Below are 26,134 nucleotides of genomic sequence, written 5' to 3' on the forward strand. Positions count from 1 at the left end.
TATCCAGCTCTGTTCGAAAAGTGTCATTAAATTATTGATTTTTATTGTTAATTTTAAAAAATGACTGTGTCTCCTAGGCAGGCTGAAGTTCTGAGGAGCCCACCTTCGAGAGAGATGGCAAGCCGCCCACCCCTGACCTACAGGGCTGCCCAGCTTGGAGCCGCCCCACTCCCACCCGTCTCTTCCGAGCGAGACTTCAGCCGCCCGCCACTCCGCTTGCCCCACCGGGCGCCTTCCCAGCGCTGCCCAGCGCGGGCTCTCCTGCCCACCGTCCCCACTCGCCACGTCCCTGGCGCCGAAGACCGAGTAGGTGCCCTAGAGAGAGACTGCCGCTTCCACCCACAGGTAAATGTCTGTGCGGCAAGTGCAGTGAGAGAAGAACAAAGAGAGAAACCGCTATAAAATAAAAGATTCCTTTTCCGTCAGTTTTGCTTGGCAACTCCGCTTAGCAGGAGAGGGTGGGTCGCCAAAGCTGGATAGCGCTTTGGAAACCACAAAAGCTGGTGGTGTCAACGGGCTGCAAAGGTAGATGAATGGGACAAGGCACGATACTACATAGACATTTTGGCAAAGCGTGCGAGTGTGCTGGTGGGGTGAACAAAAGGGCTCATTATTCGTGTGATCGCCTCCATTCTCCTCTCCTTTGTGCGCGCGTGTAGACTCGGGTCGGGGCCCGCGTCAGCCTCCCGCGGGGGGCGCACCCTGCAGGGTCGCGGTCCCCGCGCGTCCCGCGCCGGGCGCTACAGCCGCGAGGGGTCGGCGCCGACCAGGTCGGCGAGCCGCAGGCGGCCGATCTTCTTCACCTCGCCCAGGGCGGTGCGCAGCTCCAGCGCGGGCGGGCGGTGCAGCCGGCGCGCCAGCTCGCGGAGCACGGCCTCCCGGTCGCTGAGGCGCGCGGCGAGCACGAAGGGGAAGCCGAAGCGCGCTCGGTACTGGGCGTTGAGCTCAGCCCAGCCGGAGCCGCTCCTCCGCGCCCAGGCTCGTCAGGCCCGCGCCGCCTCTGCTCTCGCTGCGACTCGGCCGTGAGCGTGCCCCGCTGCAGCTCGCGGCCCGCCAGGTCCGGGTGGCAGCGCAGGACGCCCTCCTGGCCTGCGGAGAAGCACAGCCCCGCGGCGGGGCGGGGTTAGCAAAGGGGCCGACCGCGCGAACGAGACCACCGCCGGCCCCCCCCCCGCCCCCGCAGAAGGCTTCGGGAGGGAGTCGGAGGTTCCCAGGGAGGGGATGAGGGGGCAAAAAAGGAGTGTCCCCGCAGGAAGCGGGGGCGCCCAGCGCCATTAGCCCCACAAACAGGTCCCGAATCTGGCGCCCCTCCGTCCCCGCTTCTTTTAGCCTCGGCCAGGGCCCGGGAGCCGGGCGGGAAGCGACAAATTTGTCCTTTGAGACCTTGGGGCAAGAAGAGTGGAGGAGGTGAGGCCGCTGAGACTCGGAATTTACGACTTGCTCGGGAGGGAGCAGGGGCGCGATAAGAAGCCCGAGCATTTCGTATCTTTTCAAAGTCCTTTGCTCTCAGGGGGGCTTTGATGTGGAAGAGGGCGGGGCGAAGGGCCTGAGGACTTCCTGCTAAGGCCGAGGAAGGGGGTTCGTTCTCTTACGAAGGAGGACGGTGAGGGTCCCCAGGGGTAACACCCACGGGGCGTGGCAAATAAATGCCCAGGATTTCGTGGCCCTTCTGGAATCAGGCATCCAGCGAGCCCTGCAGATGATTAACTGGAAAAAATAAATTTCCAGCCGGAATTCCACAGCCCTTTGAATGAAAGCAGCTTTCCTCCTTTTAGAAAAACAGCACCCATTCACCATCCGCCCTGTCTGAGGTTCATTCTCCTTTTCCAACAGTAGATCCCAAATACACTGCAGAGTACAAGGTTTTCTTGAGAGACCGCTTCTCATAATCACCTAGGCCGCAAATGAGATCTCTCTCCCTCACCCCCCACTCCCGTGTGATTCCTAGGCGTTTAAATCCTAATACGGGGGTTTTCCTGAGCCCTGGCCAGTCTGTCTACTTAGCTCTCCTGAGAGACTGGAACCCTCAAGGCTGGGTGCGTTTCCAATATGATGAGAGGAAGCGGTGATCTGTACCATGAAGGTAATGCCATCAAATTTGCTGAGTAGTTGTCAGGATTAGAGACAACTCATCTGACTAAAACACAGTGCCCAATGCCAGCAAACATCCAACTGCCACTATTCTCGACACAGGAAACTAACTGACTGAGGTGCAGCTGGAAGCATTGGCTCTGGTGCTAGGAACGGGCAGGGGGTTCTTTTGGAAAGGGGGGTCATAGAAACCCTCCCTCATCCTGGCCGAGTAGCTCAGCTGGTTAGAGCACTATCCCCAGACTCTGAGGCCGGTCAGGGCACATACAAGAATCAACCAATGAATGCAAACCTAACTGGAACAATCTCTCTCTCTCTCTCTCTCTCTCTCTCTCTAAGTCAATCAATAAATAAACATTTTAAAACCCTTCTTCATTGTGATGTAAACATCCCTTTACTCAAATTTTATAATTTCTGCCCAACTGAAGAATGATTGTGATTACGCCATTGAATGCCAGATTACACCAGTCCTGAGTGGTGGGGAGAACTGTGGGGGAACATCTGCATTTAAGAGAGGATTCAATGGAGGCCCAGAAAGGGTTAGGTGACCTCCCCAAGGTCACTTAGCCAGTAGCTGATGACACCTGAACTCCAAATCATGGGACATTTTGGAGGCACTAGCTGCCTCTACAAGGTTAAGGGGAGTTTAAAACGAAACCCAAGTCACCAATAATCCCACCTCTGTACCACCACTCTCAAGGGCTCTGTCCCTTAGGTCCTGCAAACAGGAGGTGGTTCTTTCCCGCTTCCTGCATCCCACCCATCCAGGTGGTGTGAAAATGTACATGTTAAATTCCCTACCTGCTGGCCTCCTACCCGAGTCAGGGCTGGCTGTGCCACGCAGCTGCTGGATCCGCTGTGCATTCACCCAGCCCCAGGACCCTCAGAGGACTAGGCTGGGGTGGGGGGAACTGTTCCCACCTGGCAGGACCCACCCCATATTCCCTCCTTGCATATTCAGATTTTCAAAGCAGCCTCCAGTAGAGGGGACTGATCTCTAGTCCTCTCACCTGACCCCAGGTCTCTCAGCTTCCCTTCCCCCTATTTCTTACCCTCCCAGGCCCAGCCCAGCTCAAGCTTGGGGACAGTAGGGGGCCCTGGTGTGGGGGCAGGGCCTCTCCCCTTACTCCTCCCCCAAGGGACTCCCCTCACTGTCCCGCACACACCCACATGCCTCTTTCCTTCTGCCCTTGCTCCTCTCTTCTCATTCCCCTGGGTTTGTCTTCTCTCTCAAAAATATCACCTGGGGTTAATGTTTGCCTAGAATTAAGCATGTGTTCTCTTTCCACTGTTTGCAGGGCGAGAGAAAGGAGGCTGAGTAAAGGGGCAGAGCAAAGGGAAGAAGAAAAGAGACTAAAAAATAAACTGGAACTTACATACACGAACACCTTAGCTGCAAGAAATAGAAACTGATGTCCAGTCTTGTTTTTATTGCCCCAAACCACTGAGCCCTTTACTGCTGCCCAAGATGGCTCTGACCCAGACCCCTGGCTTGTCCCAAAGCTTCGGTACCCTTTCCAATGTTGCACCCTGTAAGAACGCCCAGCCCTGGCATTAAACCCCAGCGGGGCTGGTACTTTCCACCTCCCTGCCTCAGTCCTGCAGGTCCTCCCACCTGGAATGCCAAAGTGGTTCTCAGGGCCATTTCAATGCTGCCTGCTCTTTAGTCTTTTCCAAAATCTTAGACCTACTGCCTATGCCACTGGCATGTCACATGTAGAGATGTCGGTGTGGATATGTATTGTTGCTGCTGCCACAAGTCATGAAATCTTAAGAATTCCTATTGGAACGAAGAGCTGGCACTTTGTCCCAATAGGGGGAGACAGGGCAGGCAACAGTGGCCACTGAAGAGCAGGCAATTGGCTTAAAACTCCTTTCCAATCTACCTGTCTTCCTACATCTGTGCCAACTAGTGTGTGCTCCCTCTTGGTACAATGGATCATCTGTTCTTTCTGTTGAAGATCAACCTCTCCAGTGGTGTTCTTGAAGCCAGCCCACTGTCCATCTCAAAGACTGCCATTTCAAACATCAATTTCTATTCCTTCAACTCGCTGCCTTATCATCAACACACAGACATGCCTTAGAATCACATGTCCTGTAAACAAAATTAAATCCCTTTATTGAGTCCCTGATGTCCTCCAGATTCTCCCTGTGCCTCTGCTCCTTTTTACAACAACTCAAAGGAGCTTTCTATGTAGTATCTCCACTTCTTCACCTCTCATTCCAGGTTCACTTTACCACCCACCCACCAGGCTGCATTCATTAAGGGCACAGATGATGGACATCTTGCCCAAGCCCATGACCAGTGCTGTCCTCTTTTCCTGAAACCTCTTTGGGAGTATTTCCCAGGGTTGGCCCTCTCTCCTTCTGGAAAGATAACTATCACTAGCCTACTTTCACCAGTGGTTCTTGCTCTGCCAGATTACTAACACTGAAGTACCCAGGACTCACATCTTCTCCCTTCTATATTTACAATGATTCACTAAGCGTTCTCATCTAGTCCCATGGCTTGAAATGCCATCAAGTCTTTGATGACACCCAGATCTAGTACCTTTGTTATGGTTCACCTCAACACACTGTATTTTTATCCAGGTGATTATCAGACATCTCAGACTTAACAAACTCCCATTCTCACTCCTGTGCTCTCAATTCTTAAGTCTTCTTCATTGTAGAAAACAGTGCCACCACCCACCATGTTGTTCAGACTAAAAACTTAGGAGTTATCCTTAATTTCTCTTAGTTTTTGACCTGCCTTTCCCCAACAAATCCAAAACACCTGTTGGCTCTAATTCTAAAATCTATTTTGAGAATCCAGCCATACATCTCCATCTCCCCTCCTTTAGTCCTCATCCAAAGAACCATCACCTCTCACTTTTATTACTATAGCAGTCCCTCCACCTGACCTCTCTTTCCTCATATTCCTCCACTTCTCACTATTCTTCAATCACCTTGGTCTTTCTGTACCCACCAAGTGTCAAAAGTCTCAGGTTCTTTTTCTTAAAGTGATCTCCTAGATATTTGACTACTTCCTTCTCATCTTTTGGTTTTAAACTCAAATATAATTTCTTAAGAAAGAGCTCTTTTATTATGTATTTTCTACAATGGTACATATTTTCTAATAAGTTTTATAATCTGATATGATCTTATTTATTACTAGAGGCCTGGTGCATGGATTCATGCACATTGAAAGGAAATTAATTAGAAGAAATGTTTTAGAGGCTGGGGAGGGACCATAGGAGAGCTCCAGGGCATGTCCGGCCCATCTCACCCAGTCCCAGTAGGCTGGACCCCAGCAGCTAGCTAACCTACTGGTAGGAGTGTCTTCCCCCTGATGGTCAGTGTGTATCATAGCAACTGGTCAAACGTTCAGACACTTAGCATATTAGGCTTTTATTATATAGGATGTTAATTCTGTCTCTCTTCACTAGAATGTAAACTCATTGAGGCAGGGACTTGTCTTGGACACTGTTCCTATTCCCACTTTTTTACTTTTTATTCATTGATTTTAGTGTGTGTGTGTGTGTGTGTGTGTGTGTGTATCCTCACCTGAGGATATTTTTCCATTGATTTTTTAAAAAAAATTTTTTTAATATATTTATTGATTTTTTACAGAGAGGAAAGGGAAGGGATAGAGAGCTAGAAACATCGATGAGAGAGAAACATCAACCAGCCGCCTCCTGCACACGCCCCACTGGGGATGTGCCCGCAACCAAGGTACATGCCCTTGATCGGAATCGAACCTGGGACCCTTCAGTCTGCAGGCCGACGCTCTATCCACTGAGCCAAACCGGGCCAGGGCTTCCATTGATTTTTTAGGGAGAGTAGAAGAGAGAAGGAAAGATAGAGAGAAACATCGATGTGAAAGAAACACATCGATTGGTTGCCTCCTGCATGAGCCCTGTCCAGGCCCTGTGCCAGAGAAGAGCCTGCAACCAAGGTATGTGCCCTTGACTGGAATAGAATCTGGGACCCTTTGGTCCACAGGCTGACACTCTATCCATTGAGCCAAACTGGCTAGGCCTTATTCATTGATTTTAGAGAACGATAGAGGAAGGAAGGGAGAGGGAGGAGAGAAAAACATTGATCGTTGTTCCTCTTATTTGTGCATTCATTAGTTGATTCTTATATGTGCCCTGACCGGGAATCGAACCCATAACCTTGGCATATCAGGATGACACTCTAACCAACTGAACTAACCAGTCAGGGCCACTCTATAAGTACTTATTGACCAATACTTCACTCTTGGGAAAGAGTTTTTAAAATATATTTTTTGACAATCTCATCTCTTTAATAGTTACATCTACCTTATAGCCTACATTCAAGGGATTTGTTAGTATGTAGTTCTACTAATTCAAAAACTATGTTTTGAAGTGAGTATTAAATAATGAATTATGCCAAATTTCAATTCTGAAATTCCACAGAGAAGCACGATTAACTCTATTATAACTGTTTTATTGCTCTTTGATTTTTAACACAAATCAATAGTGAACTGGTTCATTATTGGCCATGTGTGTGAGAGTGTGTGTGTGTTTCAACCTTCTTCCCTTTACTATTGCTATTCCCCTCTCCTGGAAATCCAGAGGTTGGCTTGAAAGGATACTTACCCAATTATTGCTGGAGCCAAATATTAATCCTGGACTGCCACCTACTGGCTAATGATCTTTATGGATTGTCAACTTTGGTTTGTTTACTCAAGAAACAGGATTTTCAGTTTCCTGCTAATGGGAGAATTTTCTTAGATCATTAAAAACAAATGTCTGACTAGGAAGATCACCACAGCCTGCACATCTCTTTAAAGTCCCTTTTAGTGCTGGCCGGTGTGGCCCAGCTGGTTGGAGCATAGTCCTGTCCACCAAAAGGGGGTGGATTCAATTCCCTGTCAGGGCACACATACCCAGGTTGCAGGTTCAATGCCCAGTTGCTGGGCATGTAGGAGGGAAATGCTTGATGTTTCTCTCCCTTTCCCCCTTCCTCTCTCTAAAATCAATAAAAAGCATATCCTTGGGTGAGGAAAAAAATATTAAACAACCTTTTAGTTTTAGGATATAAAGACGTGCACCCAGTTCGTTCCTTACTATTCAAGGAATAAAACTTGACTATGCAGTAAATCCCATTTTATTTGATTATTTAAATAAAACGGGATCTGTGACATCAAGCATTTATGTTAATTGAACACATTAGCAAACAAATGAATAAAACTCCTAGAAACTGTTTCTAGACTTTGTTTCTGATTCTCTGGAAAATCCTTCTAAGGCTGCTGGGTTGACTGTCAGGGTTTGGACACCAGTTCTGCCACTTTCTAGCTATGTATCCTTGATCAAGTTACTTAGTCTCTCCTCATTTCAGCTTTCTCCTCTTTAAAATGGGGACAATAACGGTAATACTTGTTTTATATGATTAGTATGAGGGTCAAATGAGTTAACAAATGCTAAGTGTTTGGAAAAGTGCCTGAAACACACTGATAGTAAGGGTTGAATACCTTTTAACTATGGTTATTATTATTACTTTGCTAATACCACCTCTCGGATGTCATTAAGGTGATTAGATATGCAGCAGCCACCCAGACTGCATTGAGGCTCTGCTGCCAGCTGCCTGTCCCAGAGAAGCGTGGACACCAGGCTAGGGCTGAGAAGCAGGCTCCACCAGCAGAGAGATACCTTAACTAGACATAACTAACCTTAACTAGAGCTTCTGGTCAAGCTGGTTGGGGTGACTGCTGGTGGGAAAGAAGACAGAAATGGGGGAATTTTTATTGCATTATCTAAGCTCCTGGTACAGAGCAAACTCCAAACAAATGTTGAATCACTGTTGAAGCCAGTGAATAATAGATTGCAATTATTTATGCCATCATAGCTTTCTCTCTCAATACATTCATTCCCCAACCCTACCACCTCTGTGGGTATTGAGACAGGTCATGGGATTTTTCTTCCTTTTTTTCTTTTTCTTTTCCTGATAGAAAAAAAGTCATTCCTAAGGCATTCACACCCTTTAAAAATCATTTCCCTTCTGGCTTAGAAGACTTGCATTTGGCCTTGTCCATTTTCCTGCCAGACATTTTGAACATGGGCTCCCAAGGCCCCTTGCTTTTTCCAGCTTGCTCTGCAGGCCCTGGGCCGGCTGCTCCTGGGGGCCATCAGTCACAAGGCTCCAGTGTCCATCAGCTCCCCTAAGGCCTGAGCCCAGTGGCAGAGGGAGGAGCTCAGCTTTGGGGAGGCCCTGAGAAATGGGTCTCAACATGGCCCCCACATTTCGGCCAGTTTGATTTTGTAACACTGTCCTCCACTCTTCCTGGATGTGCTTAAACTGAATTAAAATGAGTTTCTTACTTGGGAGCTGTTCAGCTGACAATGGGAAATTACCCAGATGTCAAAGCCCTGGACAGACAGGCAAGACTCTGTGTGTTGGCCTCGTGGTGGAAGAGAGGAGAGCATGAGTTCTGCCTCCCTGCCCAGATCTCTGTGGAAGGGCCCCTGTGAAGGCAGCCCTGTCCCCCTCCCCTCCCTTCAGCTCCTGGGCATGCAGTTTTATCTGGTAAAGCGAATGATTAGAGGTCTTGGGGCCAAAACTATCTCCACCTATTCTCAAACTTTACCTGGGTAGGAACCCGGCTCGCTGGCGTGGAGCCCTGCGTGGAATGCGAGTGCCTCGGGGGCCACTTTGGAAGGCAGAACTGGCGCTGGGGGTGACATGAACGCCCAGGTGCGGCCCCGATGCCTATGCTCACCAGTCCCAGGCCTCCCTGAAGGGCATCGAGACGGCCTCCTTGGCTTCTAACTCCCTGTGAGGCTGTCACTCGGGGTTTGCCTAAACCTCAGCAGTTAACCCGACATCCTGAAGTGCCTCCTTTTCTCTCCCTACCCAGCAGAAATCAACAAATTCTTTCCCTTTCTCCCGAGGAATTCATTCAGATTTTTGTCTTTCCTCCTTTACTTCCCTCCGGGAGAAGCTGATCTGAATGAGTTTACTTTCCTCAGCAATCCAGTCCAAACTGGCCCTTTCTGATAAAAATGTCAGCCGTTTGCTCTTTCCCCTGGGCTCCTGAGATATTCTGATATCGACCTGTCTTCTCCCTGCATACAGGACATTCCCGGAGCGAACACATTCAGCTGAGAGAGGGTAGGCCCGCAGCCTGACCTTCGGCCTCCGAGCCTCTGTGAGGCCCATCCTCTTCCTCATGACCTCAGAGCTTTAATATTTAACAGCCACTTTACCCGAGCCAACATACATTCTTTCATTTGACTTTTGGCCTAACACCTTGCAAGTGTTTGACTCCCATTTTCTAATTTTAAGGAAACGTAGTGACCCTTACAATAAAATTAGCTAAATAAATATATCAATTATAACCAACTAAACAGATCTAACCATGTTTTGCTAAGAATAGTTGAAACCCCTTGTGGAGAATCCCGCAGACTGTGAAGCCTTACCTGACTGTGGCAGCGCATCAATAAAGGCAGAGAAGTGCTTTTCCAAATCTTCCAAGTCAGAGAACGGGCGCTGGGACCAAACAGCAGCTGCAATCAGAGGACATCTCTCAATGACATTCCCAAACACATCCACAAATTCTCCGAAGTCCATGGAGTTGACCTTCTCCATGTCCATCGCTGCAGGCAGCGGGACGCTGGCTCCCCGCTGGCGGAGTGGGTGATCGTGACTCCGCTCACCAGGTTGCAGTTGCTGAACACACAGCTTGTTTTTCATGCGACACCAGGTTGGCATGTTTTCAATGCCTGGGGAGAAGCCGACCCAGAGGACTTGTGTAATGAGCAAACACAGGCTAAGGGTTCTAATCCAGGGAGTGAAGATCTGTGTGGCAAACATTTTCAATCAAACTGTTCCCGTCAAAGGCAGGAGGGGCCGTATTTCACTCTCAGCATTCACTCTCATACAGTTTCGGTGTCATTAACATTTTAATGTCAACATTATCCCAAGGAAGTTTTCCCTGAGAACCTCGAAGACAGGTCACACGTCAACCCCCTTGGAATTTGATTTCCCACCTATTGTTGCTGCTGTGGAGGACAGGTAGTATATTTTATTGTTTCTCTGTATCTCAAATGCTTAACACAATAGGTACGTAGTAAATGCTCATTAAACAGGGGACCTAGAACCGTGCCTGCGGTGGGCTGCCAATGAATCCTGTGGGGTGACTCAGTTGACCAAATAACCACATAGATTAGTTTTCACCCTCATATCTTTCACAGATACTGAAAACAAAAATACTTTGGAAGATGAAGTCAAAGAAAAGGAGAAGTCAGATTTTAAAAATAAAGATATCGCAATTTCCCGTTAGAATTAAAACGCAGCCTAGCCAGTTTGGCTCAGTGGTTGGAGCATCGGCCCGCAGACTGAAGGGTCGCAGGTTCCATTCCGGTCAAGGGCATGTACCTTGGTTGCAGGCTCAATCCTGCTACACATTTGCTGCCATCTGAATCAAATTCAAAGAAAGAGCAACCGTGTTAACAAGAAATCACATTTGTCCCTGTGGCCTGTAAGGTGCAGGTGACAGTAGTGCCCTGCCTCTACTGTGGTCTGTGACAATCTGTCAGCAGCTACAGATTTTGTCCTAACTCTGTAGATGTCCCAGGCCAGGACTCACCCTGACTACCTGGGCCAAAGCCATGATGAAGAATGGACAGAGACCTCATCCCTTGAAAAGAAACTGATGAAATTTGTTTTGCAAAGGGGAAAATTTGGTGCCAGAAGTACCACATTTACCGATCTTGCCTTCAGTGTGAAGGAAGCTATAGAATATTAACACTACCTGTCACAACCCTATGCACGTGTGGAACACACGGCATCCCGCAGAGCGCCTGCTGCTGCCAGCCTGTGGCTGGGTGGAGAGCATGGACCCAGGGGAGTTCTGATCTGCTCTGCCCCCACCATCTGACATTTGGCAAGTCATTGCACTTTTCTGTATCTTAGTTTCTTTGTCTGTAAAATAAAGATCATAATAGTATTTACCTAATAGAATTTTTGCAACATTAAGTAAATAAACATACCAAGGTGCTTAAAACACTCCTTTGCATAGCACTACCTAGGTGTTGGCTAATGCAACATGTCCTATTACAATCTCTTTGTTGGACCAACCTCAGAATTTTCTTTCTTTTTCCTTTTGCCTCCAGAGTCACATAGTCTTTTCCTTGCCCCGAGGTTTTGGCACAGACCCAGTTAACAGCCCCGTATCCATATTGTCCCCTTCTGCCGCCGCCACCGCCCTGGGCCTCGGTTCATTCCAGAGCTGACCTGTGCAGCACCTGCAATGCCAGGGCACGCTGCGGGGAAAGGGAAGGTGATACTGTCTAGGGCCCACACTACTGCCTGTCCAGGCCCCCAGCCTTACTCTAGGCTCTGGGTGACCGGGAAAGAAGATGGAGCAGAAGCTGAGGAAGAAGGGGGACCTGGCTCCATTGCTTTTGCCCCCACCCTTTTTGCCTGGCCCCTCTCCATTCCTTCTCTTATCTCTGCACGCGGAGGGTCTCCCCACCCTCCCAGCAACTCCTGCCTGGGGCGTGGAGCCCGGGGCGGACGGGTCAGCTCCTCCAAGAGCAGCAGGCGATAGACATCTGCATTTGTAAGTAGAATATGCTTGGGCTCCAGGAAATGCTGATACGCCTGGTAGGAAGGGCTGTCTACTGATGTCACTGCATTTCTGGTGCAGACTGGAAAGCTAACCGCCTTTTATTTAAAATAAATGTATTGAATGAATTGGGGTGACATTGGTCAATAAAATTATGTTATACTTCTATAATACATCATCTGTATATTGTATTGTGTGTTCACCACCCCAAGTCAAGTCTCCTTCCATCACCATCCCCCCCCCTTTACCCTTTTCTACCTCCCCCACCAACCTTTTCCTCTAGTAATCACCATCCTGTGTTTATGAGGGGTTTTTTAAAAAATATTTTTATTGATTTCAGAGAAGAAGGGAGAGGGAGAGATAGAAACATCAATGATGAGAGGTAATCATTGATTGGCTGCCTCCTGCACACCTCCCACTGGGGGATCAAGCCCAAAACCAAAACTGGGACATGTGCCCTTGACCAGAATCAAACCTGTGACCCTTCAGTCCGCAGGCCGACACTCTATCCACTGAGCCAAACCAGCCAGGGCTATGAGGGGTTTTTGTTTGTTGTTTGTTTTTTGCTTAATCCCTTCACCTTTTCACACAGTCCCCTAACTTCCCCTCTCCCAACCTCCTTTTATTTTGTTCTATCATATAATAATGGAATTCCAAATAATCTACAACACATGAACCTTTAAGACACTAAGATTAAGGAATTAAATAGTCATGGATATAGAAACAACACTGACAAAAAACAAATTATTCATATGAAACTAATATGGCAGCTCATGCCACAGAGCTCTCTGAGGCTTAACTTACCCTGTTTGACTCTTACCAATCAAAGCAATCAAAGTAATGTAAGGTGGTCAGAGGTAAGGCAATTTTTATCCAAGCAAAAAGCTAAGTTATTGAATTATACACTAGAAATAGCTGACTTGTATGCTATATGAATTATATATCAAAAGCTAGTTTTTTAAAGTTAACTTATATATAATTAGCCTCATAATTTGTGTTTAGCCATACAAGATATGATTCTTATGTTCTGATTGCTGAAAATATTATAGTTGACTTTATTATAATTTTTCTTTTAAGAGACTTTTAGCAGTACATGGAGAATATTTCTTTTTTAATATTTTATTTATTGATTCTTTTTGAAAGAGAGAGAATCACCAGTTTTCTGTGCCACACATTCATTCGTTCATTTGTTGGTTCCTTCATGTGCCCTGACCAGGGATCAAAACAGAAACCTTGGTGCAAAGAGACAATGCTCTAACCAACTGAGCTCTCTGCCCAGGGCTAGAGAAAAGTTCTTAAATAGACAGTTAAACTTTTTCTCCATTTCTTAGTTGAAACATTTCATGTCTCTGCTCCATTCAACTATAGCTATTAACTTTTTGTGCATGGAGCTTGATGCAGGAGTGTTTTCTCAGTAAGATGCCAGAAAGGCAGCTTGCTTTCCTACATATACATTCATGATCTGAGGCAAATAGGAAGCTGGAAATCCTATAATCTTGCTGTTACCAGACCATTTTCATTGGCTGAGGACTGAGCCAAAGCAAGACGAAGGACTTCCGGAAGGAGCTCAGAGGCTGTGTGGCTGTGTGGCTGTGAGGAGACAGGCAGGGTGGGCTCCAACCCAGGCCTGCACTTAGTACTTCCATGAGTCTAACCTTCTTAAGCCTTGGTTTCACTGTCTGTTAAATGACTACAGAACAAGGTCTTACTTCACAATTTGTTAAATGAAACAACACATATCAAGTCATTAGCACAGCTCTAGGACACATGAATCAATAAATGCCAATATAAACTTGAAGACATTATGTTAGGTGAAATAAGCCAGTTACAAAAAGACAAATGCTGTATGTTCCACTTATATGAGATACCTAAAGTAGTCTACTGCATAAAAGCAGAAAGTAAAATGATGGGTGTCAGGGCCCGAGGAAGAATGAATGGGGAATTGGTGTTTAATGCGGGCAGAGTTTCAGTTTGGAAAGATGGAAAAGTTCTGAGGATGCATGGTGGTGCTGGTTGCACAACAACATGTATGTAATTAAGTGTACAGAGCCGTGCACTTAAAAATGGTTAAAATGAGAAGTTTTATTTTATGTATATTTTACCACAAAAAATTATCATAGCCTTTTCTGCCTCATTAAGATAATTTGGAATTTAATACATGTTTGCTCCCCTAGGAGCTAAAAAGATGTAGTTTTTTAGGTGAAATCTCCCCTCACCTTTTTTGTTGTTGTTGTTGCTGATGGTGACTGTGGCATAGGAAGAAACATATTTTCAACAAAAACGATAGTGGGAATGATAGAGAAGGTCAGATGAATCTGTTACTAAGAAAGTCCTTCATGAAAGAAGGAGACAGAAGGAAGACCAGGAAGAAACACAAGTGGCAGTGGTGGGGGAAGGAGGGACAGAAAGGAAGGTGAATAATTGAAGGGTTGGAACTGTGATAAGAGGTCACCCAGGACATCTTCCTGCTGCAGGCCAAACAGCCCTGGGTGTTTTTCTTACTCCAAAAATATCTCCAGGAAATAGACTTCTTATTTCAATATAGGAAGCCAGTCCAGGTTCAGACAACACAGCACAGAAGGTGGTCCAAGAAGTTCAAAAGTCAATTCCATGTGTAGATGAATGCACTCCAGAACAGAGTGGTAAAGACCAGATCCTATAACAGAATCTGACATTAGGCTGCTCAGTAAATGTCAGGAATGTGGTAAATAATACACATAAAATGCACAGTTGTTACCATAGTCAATAAACAATCGAATGCGGAATAAATGGATTGAAGTTATGTCTACAGAGGGTTGTTTTCCTTTCTAATCAACTGACTGAACTTTTCTTTAATTCTGCTTAAAGTGTGCCTTTTCAGGTGTAAGGTGTAGTAATGAAGTCAGGCCTGATGGCTGGGGTTCGTTAAAAACCAGTAGTCCTAGGGCGCCACCTACTGGTGAGACAACTGCAAAGGCCTGACCGAAGGGGCTGTCCAAGCAGTAGCAGCAACAGGTCTCTAACATCAGTGATTGTAAGTTGTGTTCTGAAACTGTGTAGCGTTTTCAGGGACATAGCGAGTCCTAAACTAAAACCCACTCTGTTGTAAGAGCTGGGTTTAATAAAATCTAATTTCATTGTAAGTGTCATCCCTCTTCAGAGAATGCTGCCTTTTAAATATCATATTTGGTATAACAAATGTCATATAATGAATACCTGTGAACCCATTACCCCACCCAATCCAGAACACTTCACATGTCATCAGTGTGACAGTGACTAAATAGTGGTGATATTGTGTTCACATAGTACAACAGTGAGATGAAAGAACCCTAGGTCCATGTAACACCATGAGTGAATCTTAGAAGCATAATGTTGATTTTTTTTTTAATAAAGCCAGATCTGGAAGTCTACATAGAGTATGGTGCCATTTTTATAAAGTTCATGAACAAGAGAATATTCATTTTCAAGAAAATCAAATTCTTTGGAGCCTTTAACACTGCAACAACAAGGGGTGTGCTGGGTAGACCATCCCATGTATAAATGTGTTCATTTGGCTCCCTCCACAGTGCACCAGGTTCAGAATGTGTGTGTGTCCTGACTAAAATCACCCTGGCAGAAGGAAAAGGAGAATATCCCTATAAATGTTAACTCACTGTTATTTTCCTCCCTCTAATCACCAGCAGCTTTGGACAAGCTTACCGAATGCCTGTGATTCCACTCTCTCAACTCCTATCAAGATGATAGAAGAATATACCAGTGAAGATAAATCAGTATGGCGCTCGAAGCTAGAAAGACCAAACAAAACAGAGAGGACTTTCTAGAGAAGGTAAAGCAGATGAAACCCTCCGTTCAGCCAAGGAGACCGAGCCAGTGCGGGTGTTTGCACCAAGGTGCTCAGGTTGTATGCAACAGGGGCAGACTGCCTCTGCGAGGACAGCCGGAGATCCAGGCTTGGGCAAGAAGAGGGACCGGCGCAGCTTCAGAGATCTAGGAGTGGGAAGTACAGAGACTGGTACTGTGTGAATGATAAGCTCCAACTCCTGTTTTCATTCTTGCCTGAATCCAATCAAGGTACAAAGTTCCACAACAAGAGAGGATGTTTACTCCCCTACCTTGAGTCAAGGGCCTCCTTGGCTGGAAGGGAAAGCCCCCTGACTAAAGTCCCCACAATAGGGAGCACATTCCTACCGGGTGCTTAGTACATAAACTACGTAGTTGGGAAAATACTGACCCCTTGTGAAAAACAAAAAGCCTGTTTGATAGTGTGGCTAGGGTAATTCCATTTATATAAAAATCAAAGAACTCTGCATGTGTGCTTGTGTGTAAGTACCTGTGAGTGATGTAAATATCTTTAAACAACAAGGTGGAGAAAATATACCTGAAATTTTTTTAACAGTGGTTCCCCTGAAGAAGCATTTTGGGATTTGGGTGCACAAAGGGGAAATTTCACTTATTACTCTAAGTAAAAACATAAAGTTACTTGAATTTTTAACATCAAGCATATTTTATGCTTTGAGTCGGTAAGAACTAATTGAGTACATATACTATTGTGTCCTGACTGTACATTTGAATAGAAGAGTGGCGCACAACTTGGCACAAATCATATCTACTTTCTAACTTGTTTAAAATCCAAGTAAAAAGAAAGGATGTTTACTTAAGAAAATAAATCATCACGTAAGATAGGTAGACACTATGTTCAGAGCCAACCAGATGAGACAGACATGAAGCCCATCCAAGATTTCAGTGGGGGAAGCGATCAGAGCTGAGGAAAATCCGAGCAGAAGACAGTGCCAGGCTGGTTACGAAGCAACAGCTTAAATAGGGAGAGGAAACGGGAGTTGGCGTCCCAGGCAGACGGAGGGCGAGGGAAAGAAAAAAAAAAAAAGATGAGAATGCCTAAGACGTCCACTGATCAGGGGCGGGAGTTCCTGGCTAGACAGAGCGGATGTTACCTAGTACAAGAAATGCAGTGAACCAGCCGCAAGGACCTGCATGCTGGGAATTTGACTTCAGCAGATGGCCACGGGAGCCACTGCAAGCTCTCCAGCCCAGAAGTGATAGATGCAGATACTATCTAGAGCAGTGATGACGAACCTTTTGAGCTCGGCGTGTCAGCATTTTGAAAACCCTAACTGAACTCTGGTGCCGTGTCACATATAGAAATTTTTTGATATTTGCAACCATAGTAAAACAAAGACTTATATTTTTGATATTTATTTTATATATTTAAATGCCATTTAACAAAGAAAAATCAACCAAAAAAATGAGTTCGCGTGTCACCTCTGACACGCGTGTCATAGGTTCGCCATCACTGATCTAGATAGATACTTTGGGAAAATGAATCTGTCAATGGCTCAGGGAAAACACTGGGTGGTGGAGAGAATAGGAGCAGTTAGGTGAAGAAGGAATTAGTGTAATCCAGCCCTGGCCAGGTAGCTCAGTTGGTTAGAGCATGGTCCAGATACACCAAGGTTGTGGGTGCGATCCCCAGTCAGGGCACATACAAGAATCAACCAATGAATGCATAAATAAGTGGAACAACAAGTTGATGTTTCTCTTTCTCCCTGCCCCCAACCCCCTTCCTCTCTCTCTCAAAAATCAATCCTATATAATAAAAGGCCGGGACCATAAGCAGAACGACCAGAACAACCGCTCGACCAGTCGCCATGAGGTGCATTGACCACCTCTCTGTCCCTCCCCACCACTCCTGTCCCGCAGGCTCCAATCGCAGCATGGCGAACGGGTGGGGGGGGAGGGATGGGAGGGGGGCTGGGACTGGGGGCTGTTGAGCTGCAGTGAGCAGTGAGCGTCATGGAGCTTTGTGGGGCTGCGGAGGCAAGCATCACGGAGCAGGGAGCATCACGGAGGGGCGGGGACATGGCCCTGATCGCAGGCTAGGCCTAGGGACTCTACTCACGCACGGTTTCGTGCGCTGTGCCTCTAGTCAATTATAAACAAGAAAGAAATTAGTGTAATCTGAGTTTATGAGGTCTGGTCTACAGCAAAGGATTAAAACCAGCAAAGAAAGCACAAATGACAATATGAGATAATATCTATGGGCCAAGCATCTTCCTAAATGATTTATATGTTTATGTAACATATGTATATATTTATAACATACATATAAGATTTATGTAATTCACTTAATTCTTACAACAGCCCTGTAAGATAGATGCCATTATTATCCATTTTCCAGAAGAGGAAACTGGGGCCTGAAGAAGTTGTTTGCCTAACATCGCACGGCTAAAAAGTGGTGGGGAGCTCTTATTTGGAGCCACTATACTTAAAGGGAGGCCAAGAAGAAGAAAGAAAAGGTTACACTGGGCATATAAGGAGGAGGACAAGTCCAAGTCTATAAGCCTGTAGGATAGAGGGTGCTAAGCTCCAAAGGACGAAGGGGACTGCATCAAGAGTGCTACAGAGAAGACAGCAGACGTCCAACATCAGCTCTTCTTCTCCTAGTCAGGGGGCAGGAGTCAGGGGTCCCTTAAAGAATCTGAAGAAAGAATGGGCCTTCTCAGTAGCAGAAAACCCACACATGCGCAAACAAAACATCACACACAAACAAAACATCACACACACACAATTTCCGTAGGCTCATGAACTCCAGGTAAGTCTTGCCCCAAATATACCGTGCAAATAATTCAATAACAAACATTTCTATAGTAGAAATTTTATTTCCATTCATAAAATATATCACTAAATAGCTGAAAAAGTTACATATTATCTTAAAACATAGATTTAAAAAATGATATCAGCTTCTCCTCAGCAAAATTTTTTTGTTTTATGTATTTACAAGAATATACTATACTTAGGTACACAACTTTCACTCAAGCCAGCCTGAGAAGGCCTTTGGATGTAGGTAGATGCTCCAATGAAGTTAATTTTCAGCTCTTCCTGCCTTGTGCAAATTCAATTTTACAAAAGTTCCTTTGAAAACAACAGCAGATATAGAGAGCTTCTAGAGAAAAGTCCAGCAAAGCAGCAGCTGAGAATACATTTTCTTTTAGTGATGAAGTTAATCTTGTTTTGGTAATCGATAACCAGTTGAAGGTGAGGGGGATAGGAGTTCTTAAGACTAAATTGTTTCTCTACGAGTCTTCAGCGTGATCCTGCGGAGAGGGCAGCCCTGTGCCCGTCTCTCTGCTGTAAGGTTGCCTGTTTTGGTAGCCGGAAGGATGTTTAGAAACATGGTCGTCCATGTTCTGATACATCTGAATATGGGAAAGAGACAGAACACTCACCATCTGGTTCACACTTACATGTCATGTGACTATATTGCAAATTATTACTTACTTATACTATGCATAGGCTTTAGAGGCTATTCTACATATTAGTTGATAAAGCAATTTTGTGCCGTCTGTTAATGGAGAAATCAAGTCATAGTCAAATATTTTATTTCATTATTGTTTCTACTTTTAGATATAAAATCTTCATCTAGAAATCCTAAAGCCATGCAGAAAAACCACAAAAGAAAAAGTCCACAAAAAAGACAACTGTTCATTATGCAATTAATATAGGGAATTGATTCTTGATTTCTCACTTGGGAGTTTAGTGACTTTTCTAAAACATTTTTTATTTATTTTATTTTTAAAATACATTTTTATTGACTTCAGAGAGAAAGGAAGAGGGAGAAAAAGAAATATCAATGATGAGAGAGAACCATTGATGGGCTGCCTCCTGCACGGCCTACCCTGGGGATTGAGCTCACAACCTGGGCATGTGCCCTGGCCAGGAATCGAACCAAGACCTCCTGGTTCATAGGTTGATGATCAACCAGTGAGCCATGCTGGCTAGGGCAATACATCTTTTTTGTGAAGTGAACATAGCAGTTGGTGATGACCTATTGGACTTGCTGAAGCAAATGTATATCTCTGGCACTGAATTTCTAACCATCTAACGAAGACTGTGACAAAAATACCAATAATACTTCAAATTCAACATTTCTAAACCTGAATTCATTATGTTTTACATCTAAATCTTCTCTTCTTCCCGCATTTACAATTTCACTTAACACACTGACATTCATCCAGTCCCACCATCTAGAAATTTCAGAACTACCTCCTCAAGCTCTCCCTATACCTACAGCCAACCAGTTACTGGGTCTAGTTCTGATTATATCACTTCTTTTAATGTCTTCCTTTCCATTTCTTTAAGTGACTTTTAAATGAACTTTTAATTGTACAATAATACATGAGTACATTCTCCTTATAAAAATTTTAAACCCTAGGTTTTCAAATGTGTCAAGTGTTTTCAATATAAAGAAGTACATAAGATTTTCTTAAACTTTAAAAAATGGTTTTTTCTATACATAGTTATGTTCTCCTTTTCATTCTGAATGTTATTTGTGTTTTCCCTTTTCCATAACTATTTCTTTATGTTTAACATGCTTAGTGGTGTATTTGAATGCTTTATTAGTGTACAGTGTAAACTAGAGCCAGACTGCTGTATTCAAATCCTAAGTATGATGTGTACCGTGTTACCTTGAATAAATGACTTCACCTCTCTGTACTTTTACTTGTTGCTAAAGAGGTAATACTAGAACCCACCTCATAAGATTGACATGAGAATTACATGAGTTATTATAGGTAATATATTAGTAGAGTGTGTGGTAAATATTCAAAAATGTTAGCTATTATATTATTATTATTAGTTCAAAAAACAACTTTTGGTTTTTCTAATCACCTATTATTTTGTTTTTAATGCTGTTCTCAGTTTTAATTAATTCTGTCTTTATTAATTCCCTCCTTCTGCTTTGTTTATTCTCTTCTTTCTTTTCCTCCTCCTTATTCTTCATGTTTTTGTAAGCTTCTTCCGTTGAAAATACAGCCATTTATTTTAACTCCTTTTTTATTTTCTAATAAATGAATTTAAGTTAAAATTTTAGCTAGCTCCCACAAGTTTAAATATGCAGTGTCCATTTTTATTTCTTTTTCCTCTTTCCCCTTTTTCTCCTCCTCCTTTTTAATCAAAGACTTGATTTGTAATTTCTAATATATGCCTTTGGGGCTTTTCGGGTTGCTATTGGTAATTTCTCATTCCACTGCACTGAGTTTAGTGGCCTGTCTGATAATAATTTTATTTATTTTAAAGTTCTCTTTCTTAAGTGGACTTACTAGTTCTTGCCATTTTGTTTTTCCTATATCTATTAGTCTCTTTGTTCTTTCTCCCTCAGTTTTTGGGTTGATCAGGTTTTCTATGGTCCTTGATTTCCTCCACATTGGACCTGAGGTTATATAGTAGATTTCTATTTCACCAGTGGTTATATTTTCATTTTTCACACCCATTTTATTCTTACATATATTTAACAGTGTGGCTGCTCCCAATGCAGAACTTCTGCAGAATCCCATTAGATCTCTTCCTACCCTTTTATGAAAGCACTTTTCCTTGTTCTTTCAAAGCACCTTCTGTTGTGGGTTTTCCCTCTTCAATTCAATCTTAACTGCTTGCATTGTCTCAGGGATTTTCCAGTTTCTGGTCCACAAGGATCTCCTTGTTTTAAACACAATTATGCCTCACTTCTTTTAAAGTATACATTTGCGTATTTCTTGTCATCTATGAGGGCTGATATGAGAGAAGAGATGATGTGAGTTCAAGCCCCACAGCCACTGCCCTAGTTTGCTCCCTCATTTGTACTCACTCACCTACATGTTGCACTCACCTCTTTATTTTTTATTTTTTAAATATATTTCTATTGATATCAGAGAGGAAAGGAAGAGGGAGAGATAGAAACATCAATGATGAGAGAGAATCATTGATTGGCTGTCTCCTACACGCCCCACACCGGGAATCAAGCCTACAACCCAGGCATGTGCCCTGACAGGGAATTGAACCGTGACCTCCTGGTTCACAGGTCAACACTCAATCACTGAGACATACTGGCTGGGCACCTCTTTATTTTTATTATGTTGTGTTTTTTTTTTTTAATTTTAGAGAGAGAGGAAGGGAGAGGGAGAGAGAAAAAGATTGATGTGAGTGAGAAATATCAACCAGCTGCCTCCCTCATGCATCAAACCCACAACCTTTTGGTGCATGGGATGACATTCAACCAACTGAGCCACACTGGCCAGGGCTGCACTCACCTCTTAACTGATATACTTACTCTCACTCGTTTGCCTTTGTTTTCCCTAATTTATTTTTATGATTCCTTTCTTTCCTTCTAGAAATATTTACGTCCAACTTCTATATACTAAACATTATGCTAGCAGCTGGATATACAATGGTGAACAGCACAGACGTGGCCTCAACCCACATTTGTTCATTTATTTAGTGACAGCTATTGTCTCCTGTCTAGGGGACTCAAAGATGAGGTGATATAAAGATGAGCAGCACCAGCCTTGTCCTCATACATCAAGTCCAGGGATGAGAAAGACAGGCCCACAAAACAAAGTTATCATATAATATGATTTGCATCTCATATAAAAAGTGTTATAGAACCCTAGCTGGTTTGGCTCAGTGGATAGAGTGTCAGCCTGCAGACTGAAGGGTCCCAGGTTCAATTCCGGTCAAGGGCATGTACCTTGGTTGCGGGCACATTCCCAGTAGGGGGTATGCAGGAGGCAGCTGATCGATGTTTCTTTCTCATCGATGTTTCTAACTCTCTATCCCTCTCCCTTCCTCTCTGTAAAAAAAATCAAAGTATATATATTTTTAAAAAGTTATAGAGTCTGAAAGAAGGAGCCTGAAAATTGACTAGAGAAGTTAGGGGAATCTTTGTAGAGAAGAGAATATTTGATCTGGCTCACTTTTTATATTAATTGAGGAATAATTCACTATAATACTATATTAGTTTCAGGTATATAACAAAGTGATTCAAAATTTGTCTATATTACAAAATGATCATCACATAATTCTAATTAACATCTGTCACCATACATAGTGATCTGGGTCTTTAAGACAAATATTGAAGCATGTTTGTCAGCTCTAAAATCTTCAATGGTTCACCGCTCTTTAAATAACACTTTAGTAGGTTATTCAATGATCTCCCTGCCCTAACTCTACACTATTGGGGTTGGGTTATATCTAAAAGTATTAGCCTACATTTTTTCTATGCGTTTCCCTCCCTTTGCACTTGTTCTCGGAGGGCACTTTCTTTCCCTATCCATGATAAAGCAGAAACAGAGATTCTACAAAAACCATTCACATGCATTCCAGAAGAGGTGACCCCAAGCAAAGTATGCTGGCCAGGTCTGTTTTCCCATTCAAGAGCCTGGACGTGATTGTGCCTAGTTGTGAAAAGATGGAGTGGTAGCAGAGGAGGGACAGAGTTTGCTCACAGTGGGCAGAGCTGCCTGATATGGTTGTGCAGATTACACCTTGCTCAAAGGTGCCCAGCCAAGTGAGCAAGTGGGGACTGAAACCCATATGTGCTCTGCTCTCCAGGAGTCTAGACTGGGTACGCCAGCCAGGAGTCAGGGACTTCTTTTGGGGATTCATCCCACCCATAGGGGGCGCCTTTTCCTAATTTACCTAAAGAAGCTACTGCTGAGATATTGGTAAGAAAACAACTTTTCATCACAGAGGGTCAGGGAGAGAGCTGAAGAAATTGGGGGGAAAGTTGGAGCACTGTCTTTGAGCATGGATACCCTCAGCTGAAGCATCATCTATAGCAAGGGTGGGGAACCTTTCTCCTGCCAAGGGCCATTTGGGTATTTATAACATCATTCGAGGGCCATACAAAATTATCAACTTAAAAATTAGCCTGCTATATTGGTCAAACATTTAATATACTCACCCTAATGCCTTAGCAGGGCCAGACCAAATTATTTGGGGGGCCTTATTTGGCCCGAGGGCCGGATGTTCCCCACCCCTGATCTATGGAAAGCTTGCTATTCCATTCCTGATGCCCCCTGAACAGAAGGAAGGGAATCTGGACATCCTGTGTGTGCGTGGGGTGGGGGTGGGGGGGGCATGAAAGGAGAACCGCACACCACGACCAAGGTGATCCTGACCAAAGCCAAGCGGTTCTTCATTAGCAGTGGCCCCTCCCACCTGGTTATACTCACCACCTTCACAGTCTCGTTTCCTCCATTTCCCCCCACTCACCCTATAATGTAGTCACAACCATTTATTTCCCACTCTAATTTCTCAACTTTGACCCTTTATATTACTCAGCTAGCATGGTACACACGACTAACCCTCCATTCCCCATTAGCCAAAATACTACACATTCTTCACAGCACAGCTCAAAAACCAGCTCTGTAAACCTGCACCGAACTTCCCAACAAGTAAAAATCATTCAACCCCTTTTCTTTACTCCAACAGCTCATTTCTTGTTTCTCTCTATAACTCTCCTTTCAACTTATTTCACGGTGTCATTAACTGCTTACAGGTAATCTGTTCAGTAGCTATAGTTCCTTGGGGGCTTTTTATCTCTCACAACCTTTTTGACCTAATTTCCTGACAATAACTTCGTTTCTATACGCGATTTTTTAAAAATCATAGCAGGAGGAGAGGACACTCACTATCTACATAGGCCTCTAGAGAGACCACAGAATTGAAAATGGACTCTGAATAATTTCAAAACAGAGGACAGATAATGCATTTAAAGAATGAGATTCATATTTAACTAACATTTATTAACTACTAGGTGCCTGCTATGTGTTAAGACTTTTCACATATGTCATCTTTTTTAAAAAAATAAGTTTTAAAAATATTTTTATTGATTTCAGAGAGAAAGGGAGAGGGAGAGATAGAGCGAATCATTGATCGGCAGCCCCCTGCACATGCCCCTACTGGGTATCAAACCTGAAACCTGGGTGTGTGCCCTGACCAGGAATCAAACAGTGACCTCCTGGTTCATAGGTCAATGCTCAACCACTGAGCCACACTGGCCAGACACATATGTCTTCTTAATTACTCCTTAAAATTATGTGAAGTAAGGTTTATTAATCCCATACTTCAGATAAGGAAACAGACCCCAGAAAAAGCTAAGTGACTTAAGTCATATAAAAAGCAAATTATGGAGCCAAGATTTAAACCTAGGTATGGGGAGTTCAAGGTGAATCTTTTGTTCACTTCACCTAGGGGATGGCTCCTTTTGCTACACCAGGTGGTACTGATGAGGCAAAGAATCATCAAAGTAATTCCATGTTCCCAAAGTTCAAGGATCATTTAGCTTAGCAACCCATTCTACATGTGAGAAAACTAAGGCCCAGAGAAATAAAGTGATTTGCTATAATTCACACAACTCTTAGGGAGCAGAGTAGTAGAGCTGGTATCAGTCACTCACAGCATCAGGTCAATGTTCTTTCCACTCTACTATGTTACGTGATGGCATTGTACAAAGCTCCATGTTGAATCAGGAAAGGAAGGTCAGGGATTAAATTTTATTTAGTTGTCTAGTCCTCTGCACTGGACACTTAAAAGCATTTAATTCCTTAATCAAATGGCTGAAATTTTCAGAAAAAACTCCCCCCCCCAAAAAAAATCCCTTATTAATAAGTATGTCTCACCCATACTACCTTTTTCTTTTTTTAATTAAATTTAACTTTTTGTAAAACTTTTCCATTACAGTTTATATTAGATTCACGTGTATCACTCCACACAGCTTTTAAAGGGCAACCACGACAACTTGGGGTGAGGAAGGCGACTTGGTGCCGTGGGTTCTCAGGAAACCCGCAGCGAGTGTTCTCAGTGCCCTTTTATATAAGGTCCCGCTTGAGAAAGTGCCGTGCCGCCACATACCGCTTCCTCCGCGTCTGCCAGCTGACATCCCAAACATGAAGTCAGGTTAGAGAAGGATGGCCGTTTCCTGGAGTCGAAAGCCCAGCAGGATTGCATTATAAAGTATCTGTAAAAGAAACAGAACAAGGAGCAAGATGAGGAAATCTGAATGGAGAAAAAGGGATAATTTTTTACATAATGAAGTACCACCGATGGCCAGGGAGCTGCGTGTTTGTGGCATGTTTGTTTTGTGGCAAGTACTTGACTGGATTTTGAACTCATATCAGAAAGGACAAATTTGATGATGGACAGAAATGCATTTTAAAAAATATGATGTGGACCACAAGTCAGGAGATGGAGTCTTATCACTCAGGATCCCTCAAGCAAAGGAACTGAAACCCAGAAGTGAGAGTACCTTAGGGCAGGAAAGGTTCGGTTTTGTTCAGAAACCCCCCAAACACAACGGGGGAGTTTTCTTTTCTAAAGAGGAATCACATGAGGTTTGCATTAAGGAGTTTTACTTATCTTGTCATGAACTGGGAACTAGACAGACTAAGCATTTCTAATTACAGCCACTTCACAGTCTGTGTGAACTCACATTTCTTCTGTAGCATAAAATGGCTGGTCCATTTTAAATCCACTCTGAATGAGTTTATAGAAGTTCGCATCAACTGGAATGCCAGGGTAAGGGTTGACACCTAAGGGAAACATTGGGGATTAGAAACATTTATTCATTCTTCATTTCTTTTCCTTTCCTTTCCTTTCCTTTCTTTCCTTTCCTTTCCTTTCCCTTCCCTTTCCTTCTTTCCTTTCCCTTTCCTTTCC

The 26,134-nt window shown here is 44.1% G+C and overlaps 2 protein-coding genes across 2 annotated transcripts in view; both read right to left on the reverse strand.

Moving 5' to 3' along the window:
- Positions 1-740: 740 nt before the first annotated feature.
- URAD (ureidoimidazoline (2-oxo-4-hydroxy-4-carboxy-5-) decarboxylase) lies at positions 741-9,690 on the reverse strand. Its single transcript, XM_006098270.2, is given in 4 exon segments — positions 741-950; positions 952-999; positions 1,001-1,089; positions 9,516-9,690. Coding segments are annotated over 4 exon segments (522 nt in total).
- An 8,720-nt stretch (positions 9,691-18,410) lies between these two features.
- FLT3 (fms related tyrosine kinase 3) overlaps positions 18,411-26,134 on the reverse strand; it is an 85,594-nt gene continuing 77,870 nt past the window's right edge. The window contains exons 23-25 of the mRNA XM_014463908.2: positions 25,908-26,007; positions 25,331-25,436; positions 18,411-18,858 (exon numbers count right to left, since the gene is read on the reverse strand). Of these exons, the coding sequence (XP_014319394.2) occupies positions 18,736-18,858; positions 25,331-25,436; positions 25,908-26,007 (329 nt within the window). The 3' untranslated portion in view covers positions 18,411-18,735. The remainder of the gene's footprint in view (positions 18,859-25,330; positions 25,437-25,907; positions 26,008-26,134) is intronic.

The sequence above is a fragment of the Myotis lucifugus genome, unplaced genomic scaffold, assembly GCF_000147115.1.
Source record: "Myotis lucifugus unplaced genomic scaffold, Myoluc2.0 scaffold_227, whole genome shotgun sequence".
Lineage (NCBI taxonomy): Eukaryota > Metazoa > Chordata > Mammalia > Chiroptera > Vespertilionidae > Myotis > Myotis lucifugus.